Source organism: Prunus persica, chromosome G1, assembly GCF_000346465.2.
Source record: "Prunus persica cultivar Lovell chromosome G1, Prunus_persica_NCBIv2, whole genome shotgun sequence".
Taxonomy (NCBI): domain Eukaryota; kingdom Viridiplantae; phylum Streptophyta; class Magnoliopsida; order Rosales; family Rosaceae; genus Prunus; species Prunus persica.
This window is the reverse complement of record NC_034009.1, coordinates 27,916,877-27,937,174: the sequence shown is the minus strand read 5'-3', so window position 1 is coordinate 27,937,174 and position 20,298 is coordinate 27,916,877. Positions and strand designations below refer to the sequence as shown.

The following is a 20,298-nucleotide window of genomic DNA, read 5'->3' as shown; positions in this document are numbered from 1 at the left end:
TTTGGCTAAATATTTAGTTTTATAATATGTACTATGAGATATGTTCTTGGTTATCAGACGTTGTTTACATGTGGTCTATATTCTTGATATACATTGTTTCTGTCTCGTTCTTGCATTATGAAGTTTCCTTTATTTATGTTTTTGTTTTTATAATTTATAAATTTAAACGTATTGGGAATTCTCCTTAGTCGGCTTTAATTTTTGCACTTTTATTGCACTTGGAACGTAAACAAGGCATGTTTAACATTTCTACTGGTGGCGTCGAGTGCTCCAAGATCTTCAAATAGAATGAAAAATTATGAAACTTCCCGAGATAGGGCATAATTTCCTAATAAGGTCTTAGAGCCTTGAGAGGCTAAAGTTTAAACTGCAGCTTTATAGCGGATGGGAAGTGTACATTTATGCAGAAAATCTCTACGAATTTCAAATTGATGAGCTGCAACCACAAGTGCTTGATATCGGCAAGTCAATTTTTGCGAAGTTAAATATCGACAATTTCAATTCTCTTCAAGACGTAAGTCTGCAAAGTAGTTTTTATGAAGGAATGGGACATCTAGTAGAAGTTGGAGAACTTTAAGTTCTTTCCCAAGAAGTCTTTTCCACGATTAGTAGAGCGAAATTATTTGTTAGTTCGATGCGTCTCAAAGATGGTGCTTTTGGGTTAAGAATTCAAAACTAAATCTTACCCCAGAAGCACCATCTCTGAGAAGCAGTGAACTAGCAGATGATGTCGCTATGCTAATTGTAGAAAATACTTCTCAAGAAAGAATGTAAAGTTCTCTAGCTTCGGCTAGCTGTCCCTTTCCTTCGTAGAAGCCGCTTTGTAGCATTACTTTTTAGAGAAAATTGAAATTGCCAATATTAAACTTTGCAAAAATTGATTCATTGATATCAAGAACTTGCAATTGTAGCGCATCAATATGAAATTCGTAGCGGTTTCTAGTGTACACTTCTCATCTTCTATGAGGTTGCAATTTATGAAGCTACAGTTATCAAAGTTTGATGCGAAGAACAAGATTTGAAAATTAAACTTACCAAAAAGGCTTAATTACACTAATGCCCCTTGAAACTTGATCAAATCTCATTTTACCCTCCGAAACTCAAAATGACTTACTTTCATCCATTGATCGAAGTTTGGTGACTCACTTTATCCCTTTTAGTCAACTTCATCCAAAAGTCTATTAACTTTGATGACGTGGCATGGATGTTTTTGTAATTTATACATATAACTCATTATCCACCAATTGAGTGGGTAACTTGGCAAGTGAAGCCCACCTCTATGCAGATAAAATAAAAATATAATTAAAATTTAAAGAGAAAAATTACATTTAAAAAAAAAAAAAAAAAACTAAAATTACAATCCTTCACCACCAGCCCGCCCTTGATTCTCCCATCTCCCCACATCCATATCCGGCGCCTCCCCTCCCTCTTTCCCCATCCCGCTGCAAGAGTAGCCGGTGACCCGTAAAAAACCAAAAAAGAAATCAACTTCATCAATTTTGACGAAAATCCATCTCATATCCAGTTCTGCTTTCCACTATTTGCACATAATTGAAGCCAAATTTTCACCATACCCACTTTTTTCCTTTACTCTAAGTCTTAACCTTTGAGCCACTAATGAAGTGGCTCCATTTCTCAAGGTCGACGCCTGCAACACAGCAATCTCAGCTATCGGGGATTTGGGGCTTCCTCTGATAACGCTCTTTTGTTGAGGCACGTATTGGGGTTGTCTCTGACACCAAATCTTCCACCATATTCACTGTTGACTCGGGGATAAAGGATATCGAGATCTAACCAGTCACCGACAGCGGAGGAGGTAGATATGATTCTGGCAGTAGAGGCGGAGGTGGCGGAAGCGGTGGAGGTGATAATAGTGACGATAAAGGCGAGGGAGAGGAGGGACCGAAAAAGAAGAGAGAAGAAAGGGATGTCAATGTCTTAGAAACTAACCCTTGGATATGCTGCTCTTGTTGGAGGTAATCAAATTACTTTGCGTTTTTTGCTTTTCTTTTTGTCTAGCTTGTAAAAATTTCATCTTGTAATTGTATAAGGGAAGGCCGTCTAGCTATATTGTTGCATTAAAGCTACAATAGTTAGAAATTGCCTATGGAGTTACAAATTTGTTTTATTTTGTTTGGACGAAATGGAGTTACAAATTTGTTGTTCTTGTTATTGTGGCTAATTTATATTTAGGTTCTTTGGATAGGGGTTGGCAGCGGGAAGGGGAGGGAGGGAGGGGGGGAGGCGCGGGATATGGACGTTGTGGGGAGAGGGGAGAATCGAGGGAGGGCTAGTGGTGGAGGATTGTAATTTTAGTTTTTTTTTTTTTAACGTAATTTTTTCAGTTTTATTTTATTTATTAATTATTTAAATATTTAATTATATTTTCATTTATGTGAAGTTGGGCTCTACTTGCCACGTCACCCACTCAATTGGTAAATAATGTGTCATGCATACGAAATTACAAAAACACCCATACTACATGAGATTGACAATTGGTGAATAATATGTCATGCGTACGAAATTACAAAAACACCCATATTACATGAGATTGAAGGAGAAAGTGAGATTTGACCAAAATTTTAAAGGAAATTGGTGTAATTAAGCCTACCAAAAAATCACAACCTTAGGCTTAGCCCTGAATTACCACCAACCCATCAGTTTATGTTTGCAACAAAGAATATTATATGATAGATGCACAACAACTATATAATATTCGCGATAGGGTTGGTTGTGGAGGAGGTGGAGGAAGCATTGGATGCGTTCGAGTTTGAGAGAGAGTTTTTAGTTTTAAGCAATCTGGGTATCCGTTTGAATAATGGGTATTTGGTTGTTGACCCGACAGTGAAAAGAAAAGCCCAATAAAGCCCAAGAGAAGCTCAAGCAAAGTAGCCTCAGACTCAGACAGTGAAAAGAAGCAGGCTAACCCAGAGCCCAATAAAACTAGAAACTAGACTTTGATACCAACTCACTGAGACAGAGAGAGCTTGAAAATCGGATTTAGAAATGAAACCTGAGATATTAATTAGAAATCATAATGCAAAATGTTACGCTCATTATTGAACTCCCATGGAAACTCGGAGCTCTATCAACGATGATAGATCTTCATCTTCCCATCGTTTTCCCACTTCACCACTCCCTTACCGTTAGATCTTCGATCAGGTAAACCCGCCACGCCATGGAAACAGTTCTCTTATGTTGTTAGTTTCCTGTTTGAGAAAATGCGTGTAAGATTATGATGATGGGCCTCTACAGGCGACGGTAGAGATAGAATTGTGGTTACCGGAGATGAGGACTAGAGGTATAATAGGGGCGTTGTTGAAATCTTTTGGTCCAAGTGAGCATGGCACTCGCCTTGTTCGTAAAGGAAGGAGGTTGGGTCGATTTGTCAGACACAAATTCTGGCTCTGGATGTTTCTCTTTGCAACCATCTTTTTGATTTACTTGCTACTCTTCGGCCTCAATATGCATTTTCCTGGTATGTTCAAAACTTGAACTTTCGTTTATTTTTTTATTTAATCATCTTGGTATTATAATGGGATATTTACAGATGTAGTTTATTACTCATTGCAGCTAAATTAGAAGGTAGTGGTACTAGTATCCGTATTTCAGCACGGCAAGAAATTTTGCCATCTCATGTTGTTGGAAGACCACCCAGAAGCAAGCATCGTAAGCAGTGTAAGTGTGAAGTGTTATATTTTCAATGTTTCATATCACAACCTTTGAGTTTATTATTGATTTAGTGCTTATGCATATGAAGATATGATGTCTCTGTCTTTCTTGTTCGTTGGATTGTACAAAGATACAAAATTTGCAAACCAGTTTATCCGTATGGCCTCATCCCTTTTGCTTCCTCCCATATAATGACTTTTCAGATTTGCCTTGCGAGGTTGGGTTTCTGGAATCAATTGAGTATCTTGTTGAACCAAAGGAAGTCATGAACTTCACACAGTTTTCACTACAGTTCATTGACCAAGAGGGAATACCTTCCCATAGTAATATATATGAACCTAGATTTGGAGGACATCAGACACTTGAGGAAAGAGAGCAATCTTTCTTTGCGAAAAATCAAACTCTACATTGTGGATTTATCAAAGGACCACCTGGATTCTCAAGCACTGGATTTGATATAGATGCAAAGGACAAGGCATACATGAACGAGTGTAAGATTGCAGTATCTTCATGCATTTTTGGAAGCTCTGATTTTCTTAGGAGGCCTACAAGCAAAAAGGTTAATGAGCTAAGTCCTTATTGAACTTATTTGTCGTCTCTTATTCATATAAAGCATATAATCAAATGTTTTTGGTTAAATAGTTTATTTTCCTCTTTCTGTTGGTTCTGTATGAAATGGGATGATGCTAAAAGAACTTGCCTTCATCCTGATATTTTGTTTGGCTGATAAATTTTTGAGTTAGTAATTAGACCCCTTTGTGTCGGACAAGAAAATTAATAGGTGTAGAGTTGAAGATGATGAACCAAGTCAGAAGATGTAAAGTTTCTTTCAGACAGCTCTTTTCATTAGTTTAATTTTATATAAAGGCAGTGTGACGAGGCATTAGAGGGCTTCTCAAGTATGGAGATAAAAAAGCAATTAAGTGAAGTTGTTATTTCATGGAGAGCTTTGGTGCTTTCTATGGTATGACTGCGGATGAGTTTAAAGTATGATTTGATTAATGGCCGAGATACCTGCTGGGATGTTGAAGGTTGTGTAGATGATGTCTTATTTTTCCCATGACCTACTTTTGTTCTCAATCATTATGTTGATTGTAGATTGATAAGAAACATAACAATTTTTTGCAATCTGGAAAACTATACGTCCTGAGGAATACTGAAGTGTGAATATTTATACAAACATTAGAATATTTTTGCGAGCTTTCTTTCTTTTAAGTGATGATAATGTATCCTCCTTTAATACAGATAAGTGAATATTCCAAGAAAAACGTTTGTTTTGTAATGTTTGTGGATGAGCAAACATTGGGAAAATTATCATCCGAGGGACATGTTCCTGATGTTACAGGACGAATTGGCTTGTGGAGGATAGTCATAGTGAAGAATTTACCATATGAGGATATGCGCAGAACTGGAAAGGTGCCAAAATTTTTATCACATCGCCTTTTCCCCCATTCATGGTAATTCTTACACCATGTTCTAGCCATACAGTTTCTGGGGCGATTTGGGTCCGTTCAATTCTGATTGGGTTTTCACCATGTATCAGGTATTCAATTTGGCTTGACAGCAAGATGCGACTTAATACTGATCCAATGCTGATTATTGAATACTTTTTGTGGCGAACAAAATCAGAATACGCCATTTCCAACCATTATGAGCGACATTGTGTCTCGGAGGAGGTACTCCAAAATAAGCGTCTTGATAAGTTCAATCACACAGCCATTGATGAACAGTTTGCATTTTACCAGTCTGATGGCCTCACCAAGTTTGACCCTTCAGACCCAAATACCCCTCTTCCCAGTTGTGCGTGTTATTACCCTTTCTTTTAATTCATAAAGATTGTATTTTCCTTTGTCTGGAATCAGTAATACTCTATGCTGATTTCATGTGCCATTTACCTTGCAGATGTTCCTGAAGGTTCATTTATAGTCCGGGCACATACACCAATTGCAAATTTATTTTCATGCCTTTGGTTTAATGAAGTTGACAGGTTTACCTCCCGTGATCAACTAAGCTTTGCATATACGTACTTAAAATTGAGGAGAATGAACCCAGATAGACCATTCTACCTAAGTATGTTCAAGGTATTGGAAATTCTTAAAAAATTATGACATATTTCTGTTAGTGGTTACATGATATTATTCTTAGAAACTTATGGAAAAAGCAATTCAAGCTGTATGTGTGTAAATATTACTCTTAGCATGTAGTGCTTCTTTGAAATTTATGGGAGAATAGTGTTACTGCTTCTTTAGGAATCACCTTTACTAAGATATCTTTGCAGAACTGTTGTATTTTTTTGCGATAATTCCTTTGTAAAAAGCTTTGTGCTTGTGAAACAGCTTAAAGAGATACAAAAGATAATTATATGTCAATCATGGTACTTCTCAATCTATGATATAGCCTGTGTAGTAGTATGTGGTCTTAGAACTTTGCAGGTGAAAATTAAAAGATGGGTAGCAGCGAATGCTACTCAGCATATTTTTCTTGCACAAGGAACAACTAGATTATTTTATAAATTCATTCTTTTTTAGCAATTTGCATGCATTTGTTGGGCATTCTAATCATGTATTTTGAGTTTGTTGAGTTGAACCGTGTCCTGGCTGCATAATGTAGAACATATAATTGACTGTTATCTAGTTAGACAAATTATTAATTGAACTATTTCTCTTTGTTAAATATTTTCAGGACTGTGAGCGCAGAGCACTAGTAAAGCTATTCCGGCATAGGGAAGAGCCATCTCCTCCAGGACCTCCACCTGTTATTTGATCAGTAATTATTATTTGCAGTTATTCTGGTAAGGTTAATTTGATGTTCAGTGCACTTTCCGACTGGACATTAGTTTCGTAAAAAGCCTTTGGTTCTATTTACTAAATTCATCAAAGTTTATGAAGGGCCTTATGTTGTTTATGCAGGGATGGAGACTGAAGTGAAAACCGAGCTAATGTCAGCTGCTCGTTTAGCGAGATTGAACGGTTTAACTCGTTGTAGGCTTGTAGCTGATGCTGAGCCTGAATGGCTGGTAGGTTTTGTTGTTGTTGCACCTGACCATGTAGCACACAGAGAGGAATTTAATTTGGCATTACAAAAAGATCCAAAGATCGAACAGCCACAAGTCTCAACTGCTGTTTCAAACAGGGAAGGGCAGACCAAGCAATGTTGTTGAGGACATTCGTTGGGAAGGGATTTATTTTCCTTCTTGTTATTTTCAGTTCCAAACCCGACTTTCTAATTTTCTTGAAAGAAGGGTAGTTTAGAAACTAACAGGTTGTAATATTCGTTTGTATTTTTTTTTGGTCAAATGTAATATTCGTTTGTATAGCCTATACATTTTTTATGTAGAAATTCTTTTAGCTCATCCCAAGCCCAACACATGAAGGGATGATAGTCGTTTCGTACTTCGTTTGCCAAATTGTGATCCAAAATTGTAAGATCGTGTTAGCTCATGAAATTCCAACACGACGTCGTATCTTCCAATGCTTGAAATGAACAAAACAAAGTGATCTTAGGGAAACCGCTGCTCAACTCCGCGGTTTCAGTCTTTCTGCACACGAAAGAGGAAAAAAAAAAAAAAAACAGAAGGAAATAATCATTTCCAGCCATGGAATTGGGCTGAAACTTTTCACTTTATGAAGGAAAGAAATGGAGGGTTGCTTGATGAGATGCTCTCATGGCAGCGCTCTATGGAAAACCCTCAAACCACTCCATCTGAAGCTTCCTAGGAACTCCATTCGTTGCTCTCCCATGCCCATACACTCTGTTAGAGGAGGAGGAAGAGGATCTGCTCTCAATCGCAAGGCCTATGGCGCATTGTTGTTAGACGCTGGAGGCACTCTGCTGCAGTTGGCAAAGCCAGTCGAAGAGGTTTACGCTTCAATTGGAACCCAATACGGTTCGTCTCCGAATTCAAGTCCTCAATTTCCCATTAAACCTTGAATTTTTTTTAATCCAAATACAAACAACCCATTTTTGCTTTTCCACAGGAGTGACTGCAACTCCACCTGAAATCAAGCAAGGTTTCAAAAGAGCCTTTTCTGCTCCTTGGCCTCAAAATCTTCGTTACCAGGTCTTAAATTGATTGTATTTCTGCAATTAGCTCAATATATCAATGCTAATTATTCTGGGTATTGATAATGCCAAAATCAATAATGGTAGGGAGATGGGAGACCATTTTGGAAACTTGTTGTTTCTGAAGCCACTGGTTGTGCTGATCTCGATTATTTCGAGCAAGTCTATGAGGTAATTTCAATGATTATATTCCCAAGTTTGAAGCTTTGAAGAGAATTGTTGCAATTGGTCTCAATATTGTTAATGGGTTTGGTTGGTTTTATCAGTACTATGCCAAAGGTGACTCATGGCGTCTTCCAGAGGGAGCTTATGAAACAATGGCCCTTCTCAAGGATGCTGGAGGTCCAATTTTTTTCACCCAAATATTCTGCTTTTTTATCTTGCTTGCTAGTTCCTACTATTTTAACAATGCCAGCAGTGACATGCAGTTAAGCTGGCTGTTGTATCCAATTTTGACTCCCGCTTAAGGAAGCTACTCGAAGACCTTAATGTTTTACATCTGTGAGCAACCGGACATCATTCCTTGTTCTTCTGTTTGTTGCTAAATTGTCATATTCATGTCACACGGGTGTTGGTTTTTTTTTTTTTTTTTTTTTTTTGGGAATGTATTAAGAAACGAAGCATTGCTCTTGATTCTCGTTGCAGGTTTGATGCTGTTATCATATCTTCAGAGGTTGGGTATGAAAAACCAGATGCAAACATATTTAAATCTGCTTTAGGTACGTTACATATGATGGGTTTATAACAATGCTGTCGTAGAGATTGAGATTTATTATAGTGTTGAGACAACATTTTCTTGCTTAATGTTAAAAGTACACATTGAAGCTGCTCTCACAAGTTCTTCGATCGTTGCAGATCAAGTTCATGTGGATGCTGAAAAAGCTGTGCATGTTGGCGATGATAAAATCGCAGATAAAGTTGGGGCCAATGCCGTTGGAATTGATTGCTGGTAAGAGTTCTTTGCAGTATAAATACAAATTTGTCCTTGTCTGGTGATCTCAGATTTTCTCGTTGACCATGATACGGAACATTCATATTAAGTAGTAGATTAGGACTTTTCATGAAAGTCACAGAAGATTTTTGGTACTTACTCTTGATTTGAATGAGCAGGTTATGGGGCCTGGATGTAAAGACATTTGCCGACATTCGAAATCGCATTCTCATCTCAGAGTCATAGCTTCCATAGAAGTAGGTATACCGTATACCACACTCCTGGGGACCTAACATCCTGAATCTATATTGCAAGAATTTAGTGGTACAATAACCTTGATTGCTTGCAAAAGTTTACCTTGTATTGTAAGATAACATACAATATCACCAAAAAAAATCGTTCAAGTCAATTTATAAGATTTTGTTTTATATTCAATTCATAATTTCATATATTAATTAAAGCCATCGCAATTCCTTTGAAATGAGTCATGACTGAATCAGCATGAGCTCTATCTCTACTGGGAGAAATTCTTGGGTAATTTGATCTGATAATTAATGTAACTATTATTACATAAAGGCGTACCATATACAGCACAATGGGCCGACGAGCTCAATCATGTACCAAAAGATAAAAAGGGGAAAAGAAACATGGCCTCAAACAGTGCTTTAGCAACAATTAGCGCACAAAAGGAAGCAAAATTTCATCATATATACATGTATTCTTTCAACTTAAAGAGAAAAAAAATGTCATCCGATCCACTCAAACGGTGAACAGTAAAAGTGGAAATAAATCGATATTCATTGATAACCAATGGAGCTTGCAGAGATCAGACCAATATTACATCACCTAGTCTGAGGTACAATTTCAGTTGTCAATGCTAAGACAAGCAGAACAATCTTTAGGCAAGATACCGGTACAATTTTCTGTCTATACTATCTCGTTCCAAAAAGTCCCGCTCGATAAGGGACTCTATGCGTTTCTTAATCTCTGTTGGATTGGCCAGGAATCGTGATTGCAACTGCTTCGTGACCTCAGAAATTATATTGTTATGATCCAGAGCCCTCCGTGATTTCATGATCCTCACTATGGCAGCTTCAATCTGGGGCTTCCTGTCCTCCTCCACTCTCTGACGAGTCTCTTGTTTTTCAGGTTCTGATTCCTTCTGTGCAACCACAGTTCCTATCTTCACCTTATATAACTTACTCGTGAACTTGTCATTAACGAAAAAGGCATCGTCCTCACCAATGTCCTTACTCATAGGCTCTTTCCGAAGAACATTCTTTCCCTTCACGCATGCCATGGATTGCAGACACCTCTTCAAATCTACAGCAGGAATCTCTGTGGCCTGCTCAATCTCCTTATAGCTAAGTCGCTCAGGATTATTAAATAGCATTAGGACACACATTTGGTAAGTGGAGACATTCAACTCATGCTTCTGGCCCTTCCCAAAGCTAGCCTTTATATCTGCTGTACCCATGTTAGTCTGCCAGGACAATCTTCGACCTGTATGCGTTCCAAGGTAATACGAACGGAACTTCTCACAGAGTGCTGACATTTCTGATGGAAGGTTGCATGTCACACTGGGTTGAGTGGGCCAGGACCCTGTTGTCAGAACCTGGACGGTCAATGTAGGGCCATCCCCTAGCTCAGGATGGCTTGCATAAAACCCTTGTATTGTATCCTGGGACGTTTTCATATCTGTAAACATGCCCTCTAATTTTGAAGTAAATTGGTACCCGCATTCTGTCTTGAGCTTAACTATCAAACTCCTCTCTGCATCATCTGAGACAGTTTTACCAGACAAAAGCCGCTTTGCCAAATGCTGTTTATAATATTTCTCAAACACATCTTTCTCCTGCAAGTAACGGAACAACATCATCACCTTGTCAAGAATAATTTCTACATCCTCCTCACTGACCCCCTTCAAACCTTTGCGGAGTTTGTCATCAACAAACAGTGAAATGAACTCAGGTGAACGGTTGTTCAGATTAATGAAGAATTCAAAAGAGGAATTCAAAGCATTTAGGAATGTCTTGTCATTGCTGAAAGACAGTCTAATGATGCTGTCATACTTATCCTTCTCATCCAAGAGCCTCTGAACAAATTCCACTGGATCCTTCAACCTTTCTGGATCAGTAACCAACTGTTTACCAGTTTCCCTGAGGTGAGAAGTCATCACTTCTCGTATTGTTGATAGACCGTTGGAAACCCGACGGAACAAGTTGTACATTCTTCCAAGGTCTTCGTACTTATCATCAAGAAGCATGTTCACCAGACCTGAATTGTCCATGTGGACTAGTCTCAGCATGTGGTTTGCAATCATCTCCTTCTCCACCACATTAGTTATTTTGGCTTCACTCCTGGCATCCAAGTAATGTGTCACCCTATCCAGTTCCTCGTTCAGGCGCCTCTCAGCCTTCTTCAGATAATCCCCACAATCACAGCACTCAATAAACTTTTGAGACTCACCCCTGTAAAATTCAGCTGAAACCTCAAGAAAAGGATTCTCAAAGTCTTCCTGGTAAACTGAAGGACCTAAATCCATTAGCATCTTAATAATATTCCTCATCAACCCCCGGTCGATAACCTCACCAGTCCGTTCTCTAAGTACTAGTTCAAGAAGTGTGTTTAAAAGCCTCGTCTGAATCTTGCTAGAGCGGATAATATTGTCTCTCCAAAGGTTCAATCCAAGCTCGTGAACAGGGGTTTTCTGGGTGCTTGGAATGTAAGTCCTGTCCATGTACATCAGTATGTCTCGAATCATTTGCAACGCCTTGTTGTGGTCGGTCCACTTCCTATTCATTTCTTCAAGAAACATTCCTCCCTGAGCAGCTTCAATAGATTTTGATATTTCTTTGAGATGAGAAGTCATAGTCGTAACCAGCCCCGAGTAAAGCTTCTCCCCAAATTTGTGAAGCACCATATTGTAGGCATTTCTAAATCCATAAAACAACAACACTAGAGCATTAGTAATGTGAGAAGCCATTCTCACAAAATCCTAAACGTAATTTAGCTAGTGTAATGGTTCACTCACATGAACATATTCCTCCCAATTATAACTCATTCTACAGGCATATTGGTTCATGTGTAGCCAAATTTGTTTGCATTCGAACAAATTTGACATCTAAAATACTTGGAAAATAATTTACTTCTTCCTTCACCATTTCCTAATTCTAAGAACTATATCACATCATCATCTGATATTTCCATATATATTTTTTGTAAAGACTCTGCGAGCCATAGAAACGATGAATTTAAAACAAAAGGCAAACCATCGCATCAAGCCTCTTACTATTCTAAGCAGTCTACATAAGCACGCAACAGAAGCAAGTCAAATTAAAAATATTCATAAACGAAGAAGAAGAAACAAAAACGTGAAATACAGAGAAATTAGAGAACAGAAAGAAGAAGAAAAAAAGCGAGGGAGGGAGGGAACGAACCTATAAAGCTCTTCGAAGCTGAGGCCACTAGCATTGTGATTGTAAATCTCGTGGATTGCATGCTCCAATACCTTCCAGGTCTTGTCTGCGTATTTCGGATCCACCACCACTCTGTGCTTGAACGCCTCTATCTGGAAATTCCTCTTCTTCTGGTTACTCATCGGTTCTTTTTCTCTCTTTCCTTTTTCTAATTCTTTAATTTTCCGATTCCGATATACCGGAAAAGACTCCGAATCGCTACGCCGAAACGGGTGATGAGCTTGGCGTTTGGTTTGATGGAGGCGGAGGGAGGGAGACCGGTGATAAAGAGATTGATTTACCGCGTGACAGTTGTTGAAAATAATTGAAACGAAATTGATTGGGGGAGAGAAGGTTTTAAGCCGAAGCCAAATTGTGATTAAAAAAATATATAATTATAAAATATTATACCAGAAATGAAGGGTAAGAAAGAGGACAAGCAAAGGTATGGCTTTGGCTTGTGCGGGGGGTTTTGGATGCCATTTTGGTTTTGGGCTTTTCTTTTCCTTCTTTCATTCAGTCACTTCATTTCTCGTTGAAATCGCGAAACGTTTCGTCCCGTTGGTTGGTCTTTTGTACGTTTCGCGGTCAAAAAATTTCGGCGCGTCACGCTTGGGCCTTGCTCTTTGGGCCTAAGCCTAACGAAGACATTAGGCAGACTTCGTCTTCTTCATCTTCTTCTATCGCCGTTTTGGCGTATAAATTAGGCAGTCGTCAAATTGACGCAACTGCATACTTATAAATACACAACGGTCAAGCAGAAGCAGAAAGAGCCCACGAACTCGAGAAAGTTTCCATAGAACAAACCAGAAACGTCTCTCTCTCTCTCTGAACTCTGAATTGCCTTGTTACTGTTAGAGGTATAATAATTCCATTCCACCATTAACAAACTTGTTCTATTTAGCATTCCTGCATTCAGTTTCGTTCTCTGTTTTTCTTTTCTTCTTTTTTTGGGTTCTCTCAAATTAATAATGGAGATTATTTTAGGAAAAGCGACGTCGTTTGTCTCTGTTTCCTATATTGGCTAACAACATGTCCCAAGACATCTACTCTGAGCGCCCCTTGTTTGGCGGTGCCATTACTAGCACCTTCCCTCTTAGGTTCCAGGTTGGTTTTTTTTCTTCTTTAATTTTATTTTCGTATCTGTGTTTCAATTTTTTCGTTTTTTGTTTTTTGTTTTTTCTTTCTGTTAAATGACTTATGGAAGAGTATCAAAATTGTAGGATGTGAGCGACATTCGGCAAGTTCCTGATCACCAGGTTGGTTAATATGGTTAATTGGTTATGTCTCGTACTTCATTCAAGCTGTCAAGTTTTGGGTAGTAGTGGTTTTCATTTCATTTTATTGATTGTTCGTTTTTCTGGGTGGGTTTCTAAAGGAGGCATTTGTGGACCCTGCCCGGGACGAAAGCTTGATCTTTGAGCTCTTGGAATTGAAGCATGAAGTTGGCGATGATGGAAGTGCTACCTGGTTTCTCCAAGACCTCGCCACTGAACAAGATGCTGACGGCAGCATGGTAATTCCCTTCTTCTGTATTGTCTTATTATTCATACTATACTATCCCCAATTATCTCAGTCATCAATTCCTTAAGCACACTCAGTGTCAGTTCCAAATGTAATGTGATATCTGTCAGTTTTTCGGTATTCTGTGAGTACCCATTGTCCCGAATTAGCTATTGGAGGAGGGATATTTGTATTTGACATTTTCTTTTGCCAATCACCTTCAGGTGATTGAACAGTCAGGAGTAGTTGAGGCCCCTGGATTATGTTATAGAAACACACCTGCTGTTGTTACAACTGCTGTTGGCCAAATGGTATGTGCAATCAGTTCCATGTTGTTGCCAAATTTTTTCTCTGGCTTACTGGTTTTCACTTTTGACTCTTGCCATCTGTTTTGCATCATATTTCACATATTTTTCTTTCTTGAAACTAGTCCATTTCCAAGGGGCGGCAGGGAAGGGAGGCACAAAATATTGTGAGGGTATGTTTGTTTGTTGTGTTCAGAGTGTTCGAAGCCGTTTCAGGATTCTATTCCAGGTTCATTTTTGCAAGTATGCTAACTAGGGTTTATTGCCTGCAGGTCTATGTGGCAAATCTGCGACTTAAGGAAGTTAATACTGATGTGCTAGTTACTGCATATGAACCCGTTCATATAAAGTAAGTTTGAGGAGTGAGTTGCCACAAAAATTATATTTTTGTTATTGACTGAAATTTATTCTGATCCTTTCACCTGGATACAATAGAACATTTTCTCTTAGAAATAAGATAGTCATGGATTCTCTGTGCTTGCTAGCACAGAGATTTACCAGCTTATCCTCATTGAGATTTTCACACAAGTATTTATGGATTCTCTGCGCTTCCTGATTGCACCAGACCTAATTTAGTGTATGCCTTCTTATGTGTAGTTTGCAATATTCTTTAATCTGATGTTTTCTTTTTAAAACTTAAGCAACTAAAAAGGAAAAAAGAAAGAAAGAGAAAACTATAGAACAATGTCTCTAGCATATGTTCTATACATTCCACCTTGTTAATCCCTTAAACACCTTAAGAAATTCAGGTCTCTCCCAAAGAGCCTTCCCTGGGCTTTCATTTGATACTTTATTGTGTTCTTTGTGTTATGCGAATTTGCTTATATGTAAGGCTCGAAAGCACTTTGGCTGAATTTGATCTCTTTCAAAATCTGCCAAAAGCAAATAATTAATGTGTGGTTTCTCTCTTTGTTTCTTATCCTGATCATATATGATGTTGAAAAAGAATATTGATGCTATGGCAATTAGTTATGGAAAGATCTAGTCGGACTTACTGAATGTCTTCTTGACTATGTGGGGGTGTTATCATCAAAGATCGGGACTTCCTCATTGCACCATACATAGTAGGATGTAGTGTATGCCTTATTACATGTACTTGCAATATTCTTTAATCTAGGATGATGTCCTTAGCTTATGTTACAATACATCCCCCCTTGTAATCCCTTAAACACCTTAAGGAATTCAGGTCCCTCCCAAAGACCTTTCCCTGGGCTTCCATTAATACTTCCTTTTATTCTTTGTGTTATGCGAATTTGCTTAGATGTATGCAGTTTGGCTGAATTTAATCTCTTCGAAATTCTGCCAAAAGGAAATAATTAGTCCATGGATTATCTCTCTTTTTTATTGTTGTTATCTTTATCTTATATGATGCTGAAAAACAATATGGTTGCTATGGCAATGATTTATATCCATTCTGGTTGAGTTCATTCAGGTCAGAAAGAGAAAATATATGCATGTTAGATAGTCTATTTTATAGATCAGTTGTCACTTGTGCATTATATATGGTCATTTTGGTTGCAGTCCTTTGAGCGAAAGTGCAAGCACAGTGGGGGCTGGTCTTGCTGTTCCTGCAGTACAATCCGGATATATGCCAGTGGCCGAGGTCTTTAAACTCGCTGTCTCTAGCTTCAAAGTCAATGACTGGAATCTTTTTGGCTCTGTGGCCTGAGATGAATTTGACAGTTATGAAGAACGCCACATTGTTAGGTAGTATTAAATCAATTGTGTATTCATATCTGCAAGGGTTTTCTTTAGAGAAAGTGAAATTCTAAGTGTACCATTTGCCTCACTTCATTCAGGGATTTGAAGTTTGCAAATTGTTGGCTTATGTTATAGGATTGTACCACTTGTTGGATGAAGCGGTCTTTTAGACATCGCAAATAGGGAAGATGAGGTTTAAGAAAAGGCATGGGCCTAGATCTCTGTAGTTCTCTGTCTTGACTGGCCTTTGGGTCTTGTTTGTAATCTTTGCCCTTTTGGGCTTTCATAAATGCAAGTTTCTTCCCTTCAAGAAAAAAAGAAAAGACATGGGCCACGAATTGTAGAGGTGTTTCTTTTTGGGTGGTTGTATGTCTCTTGGGTGTCAAGAGTCAATTTTCAGGTGCCCATAGAATTATATCCTTCTTTTGGTTTTTTTTTTCCTTTTAACAAAGTGATATTCTAAATTAGCTTACGTTACTATAAAGTACAGGAAAGGAGAGGAAGGGGAATCGAATTTGGGTGCAAGGGCAAACTCAACATTCTTATTTTTCCGTTAAAAGAAGTGTTTTTCTTCTGAATGAGGCCTCGGATCATGATTTACCGTGGTCCATGGGGATGACGATTTACCATGGGGTTCCTTTTTCAATTCTTGGATTGATTTTGGGCAAAGTCTCAATCAGTCGTCGTTTTCATCCAAATCCAACGAATACTTAATCGTACGATTGGTTTCATATATAGACACATAATCGATCACATCCATACACTTTGATCATGAATAAGCTAGCTTCAAAATAATTGCTTTAAAGAAAAATCTAGAAAGACCAGCAACCAACGAAAAGTAAAAAACCTAGATAAGTACTAAGTCTTCCAGGTGGCATCACAAGGACCCGTAAATCATACTAGAGTCAATCACGTGGCAGGCAGCTAGTTTGAATTATGAATCGAGTGGGCCCACGGACATATAATATGGTTGCCCTCTCGCAATATATGTTTTCATACTTTAGACGATGACTATTTGTTGAAACTATTGGTTGGCAAATTCCCATCGAATCATAGCCAAATCTAGATATTACAAGTGTGACAATGACATTAAAAATAATAATAATACTTTTTATTGTAGGTTTCAGATTACATTATCTGACTTAAGCAAGAAACGAACCGCAATAATATTTCTTATATATTTTTTGAAAATTAAACTAAAACCAATGATGGTTGTTACTGTCAAAGGGGAAGGCCAATCAAAGCCCAGGTCGCTTGATAAACATAAGCTAATAATCTTTTCAGGTCAAAAAGACTTAGCAGTGGATAAAAATCATACGTGATTAATTGGATGCTAGTTGAATTAGTCCAGCTGCCGCTACTTAAAAATACAAAAATCATACATTGATGTGACCCAACTGTCACTATTTGAAAGAAAAAAAAATTAATCTTACGTTAATTAATATTTAACACAGCAGTTTTGATGTCAGTCCAAAATAATGCAGATGGAGATAACTTTCCTAAATCTTGGGAGGAAAGTAATAGGGGTGGGAAAATGCTTGCAAATAATGCAAAAAGTTGACAGTAAAATAAATTTGAATATTTAAATATAATGCTGATTTTTATTTAAAAAGATAAAGAAGAAGAAAAATTATAAACTTGGAAGACAAGTAGATTCCAACTGTCCGAGCCTCTGATGTGGCGCTGTCAGCCCACCCACCAGCTCCGCCAGAAAGACTCGAGAAGGACATTCCATTTACTGAGGTGGACTGTGAGCCCCCAGCCCTCCTTCTACTATTCCTTCTATACCAACGGTGCGTGCCAATTCACTGTGTAATTGTGTTTGCAATTTGCAAATTCACTAGGACTCAAGTGGAGGGTAATAGTATTAATAGTATAATCACGGTTTTAAGTGCTAACCCAATTACCTCATTTTTAATATTTTTGGCAATTTTTTATTTTGCTTGCTTAAAAAAAGAAAGAAAAAGAAATGGGGAATTAAATAATTATTGGACCCATACCTAAAGGTGATGCGCACATATAGACTTTACCGACAGGCATAGGTGTGATATATGGTCCTCTCCTCTCTCCAGTATTATTGTCAATTCCTCATGCAAACATATGAACACTTCCCATGAATCCCATGTTCAACAGTCAAAATATACAGCAGACAGAGACTAAATTATATATATATATATATATATGATTTAATTTTTTTTCTTATTTGGTTTAGTTTAAGAAATTAGGGTTGGTTTTGGTGAAGCTCCTCCATCCTCCTCATATCAAATCCGTAAATACTGGAAGTTTATTGTTTTGCCATAATATCGATCATCACACCAATCACTGCTTTCACAATGGAGACAGCTTTGGACTGATGTACTGCTTTTTTTTTCAAACTTATGCTCAGAATTCTAAAGTGAGTTGACTTGATTATAATAATTTTCAACATCCTTTGAGGTCGGCATTGGTGTCTATTATAGATATTGTAATCGCTTTCATACACACAAGTGTCCTGATGGGTTTTCTTGGTGGTAGATTGGTAATAAACTTAACTTATGGTGTTTAATTACTGAGCAAAGCAAACTGAATTTTGAAGTCTTCAGAGAGAGAGAGAGAGAGAGAGAGAGAGGACCTTAAAATCATAGAAGCAGTACAAACAGGAAAGCATACATATCATCAGAATCAGAGACTCAAAGAGCTCTTGGAAGGAAGAATGAGAATGACCCACAAATTAATGCATAAATGCATCGCTTTTTGTGCAGAGTACGGAGAAAAAGAGACTTGGATTCTTCAAGTTGGGTTAAGCAAAGCTGCTTAAAGTAGTGCAGTGATGATTAGGTTATATATCTATGCCGGCCCCTCCTCTTGTCTTTCAGTTCCCGTCATTTTAATTGAATAATTATGTTTAATAATATTGTGCATGCCAACCTGTCATTCCATTACATATCTTTCTATAGCTATAATATTCTGCTAATTATTTCCCAAGAGAATTTAAGGATGTTAGTTTTATTTATATATACAAGTAGGTTATGCGAAAGTTGAACGTAGAGACTATTTAAAAGAAGAAAAATGTTAGAGAGACTATATTTTAGAGTTAATTTGTCGGTAAGATATTTTTGTGATTAAGGATGAAGTATCCAAATGATTTACAGCTGGTTCGTGGATAGACAATTGCTAGCATAACAAAAGATCCATGGACAGCTCAAAAGGCCATAAACTTGAATTTTGTTTGTTTTAACACCAAAGTCTTCATTTTTGGCTCAGAATTGTACTTAAAAAAATTACGACAGGTATATTAAAGCCATGGCTTAAATAATGTTGGATATGAATCGGTCCTTTGAAAAAGAGGGGACTGGATTGGCCTAAAATAGGACGAAAATGATTTATTTTTAGCTCGCCAACCACCAACATTCCGACAAATTTGTTTATATGATTGATCATTAGCTCAGCCAAAGCCAAGGTGGATGGTAAGCCATCTTCATCACCGCCATGATAGCCAGGTAGCAGGGCACGTGATTTCTTAACAATCATCATGAAATATTAATCCTACTGGTCTATTGTGATGTTGGAGAAGATGTATAAATATATAGCATGGGGAGGGAGGGCCATAGCTTTGTTATAGTTGAGGTGAGGCCAAGGAGAGGCCTAATTTTCACCTCCTTTCTTTTCCTGTGTAAAAGGGTTTCTAAGAAAAGTTGATTCTCCGGTCCTAGTTCTGCTATTTTGGTGTTCATAATTCCTTTTTTTATTTTAAAATTTTAATTGGTTTTAACTTAGAAATAATATTACGAAAAAAAGTAGAAGTAATTGAGAGTTGAAAACAATATTGATCCATCTATTAATCTGAAATTGGAATTGTCATTATCAAGTGGCATTTGCATGTAAGGGATTGATATGGTTTCTGTGCTGGCATGGAAATGGATTTATCATTAGTTTGGTATGTTGGTTGTTGAAATGTAATTGTTCCTGCTTACTTGTCCTTTTTATTGCAAGTTTATGTGTTTCTATATTATTTCTATGCTTTTTCGTTTTTGCTCCCTTTTAAGTTACACTAATTGACCCTTGAGCCTGTTAGCTAGCTAGGCACTTTAAGTTACACATGCCGCACGTTATGTCATTCTGACTCTCTCTCTCTCTCTCTCTCTCTCTCTCTCTCACACACACACACACACACACACACACACACACACACACACACACACACACACAATTGACACAGTTGAGATCCTCCAGAGTTCTACAAACTTCTCAATTAATTTACTCCAAGACTTTTAAAACTTCTCAATTCTTTCTTTCTATGGTCATTTATCTTTCTAAAGAGTTTATATTTAAAAGTGATTAAAAACGTTTATTCATGCACTCAAAGTCTTGTGTTCGAATTCCCTCCTCAATATCGCTTGTATAAATAAAAAAATCTAACAATTAAGTATTTGTACTAGTCATTCTAAGGGCATGCCTAGCTAACTGAGATTATTTTAGTGATAATTTATCATCTTCTTACTTTTTTTCTGCTAATCTTTGTAACCTGTTAATTGGTTTATAGAAATAATGTTCCTTTATAACTTTATAGAAAAAGCAAATTTTAAGAATTTGAACTTTCAAAATCCAAGTCCTCGAGGGATGAGGACCACATATATATATATATATATATATATATATCTTGCACAATGTGGTTCACGTGTATACG

At 37.5% G+C, this 20,298-nt stretch overlaps 4 protein-coding genes across 6 annotated transcripts; 3 read left to right on the top strand and 1 right to left on the bottom strand.

Annotated features, from left to right (window-relative positions):
• LOC18790180 lies at positions 1,088–7,038 on the top strand. 2 transcript variants are annotated; one of them, XM_020554978.1, is made up of 9 exons: positions 1,088–1,976; positions 3,256–3,478; positions 3,574–3,678; positions 3,876–4,231; positions 4,918–5,129; positions 5,216–5,472; positions 5,575–5,753; positions 6,355–6,463; positions 6,582–7,038. In XM_020554978.1, the coding sequence occupies exons 1-8, from the start codon at positions 1,959–1,961 to the stop codon at positions 6,433–6,435; spliced, it is 1,431 nt and encodes a 476-aa protein (XP_020410567.1). In that variant the 5' UTR covers positions 1,088–1,958; the 3' UTR covers positions 6,436–6,463; positions 6,582–7,038. The 2 variants fall into 2 exon arrangements, with proteins under 2 accessions (XP_020410567.1, XP_007224020.1); XM_007223958.2 differs by lacking the exon at positions 1,088–1,976 and adding an exon at positions 2,870–3,162.
• Positions 7,180–9,107, top strand: LOC18791615 (haloacid dehalogenase-like hydrolase domain-containing protein 3). Its single transcript, XM_007223700.2, has 8 exons — positions 7,180–7,558; positions 7,650–7,732; positions 7,822–7,905; positions 8,001–8,076; positions 8,163–8,235; positions 8,380–8,453; positions 8,590–8,683; positions 8,845–9,107. Exons 1-8 carry the CDS (start codon positions 7,309–7,311, stop codon positions 8,909–8,911), a joined length of 801 nt encoding a protein of 266 aa, XP_007223762.2. The 5' UTR covers positions 7,180–7,308; the 3' UTR covers positions 8,912–9,107.
• Positions 9,356–12,672, bottom strand: LOC18789906 (cullin-3A). Its single transcript, XM_007225152.2, has 2 exons — positions 12,106–12,672; positions 9,356–11,601 (listed from the first exon to the last, which is right to left on the bottom strand). The coding sequence occupies exons 1-2, from the start codon at positions 12,264–12,266 to the stop codon at positions 9,564–9,566; spliced, it is 2,199 nt and encodes a 732-aa protein (XP_007225214.1). The 5' UTR covers positions 12,267–12,672; the 3' UTR covers positions 9,356–9,563.
• On the top strand, positions 12,811–15,970 carry LOC18793147 (ran guanine nucleotide release factor). Of its 2 annotated transcripts, XM_020554979.1 has the most exons (9): positions 12,831–12,983; positions 13,111–13,230; positions 13,347–13,382; positions 13,502–13,639; positions 13,851–13,937; positions 14,057–14,104; positions 14,204–14,280; positions 15,453–15,638; positions 15,731–15,970. In XM_020554979.1, exons 2-8 carry the CDS (start codon positions 13,156–13,158, stop codon positions 15,598–15,600), a joined length of 609 nt encoding a protein of 202 aa, XP_020410568.1. In that variant the 5' UTR covers positions 12,831–12,983; positions 13,111–13,155; the 3' UTR covers positions 15,601–15,638; positions 15,731–15,970. The 2 variants fall into 2 exon arrangements, with proteins under 2 accessions (XP_007223470.1, XP_020410568.1); XM_007223408.2 differs by having other exon boundaries at positions 12,811–12,983; positions 15,453–15,970.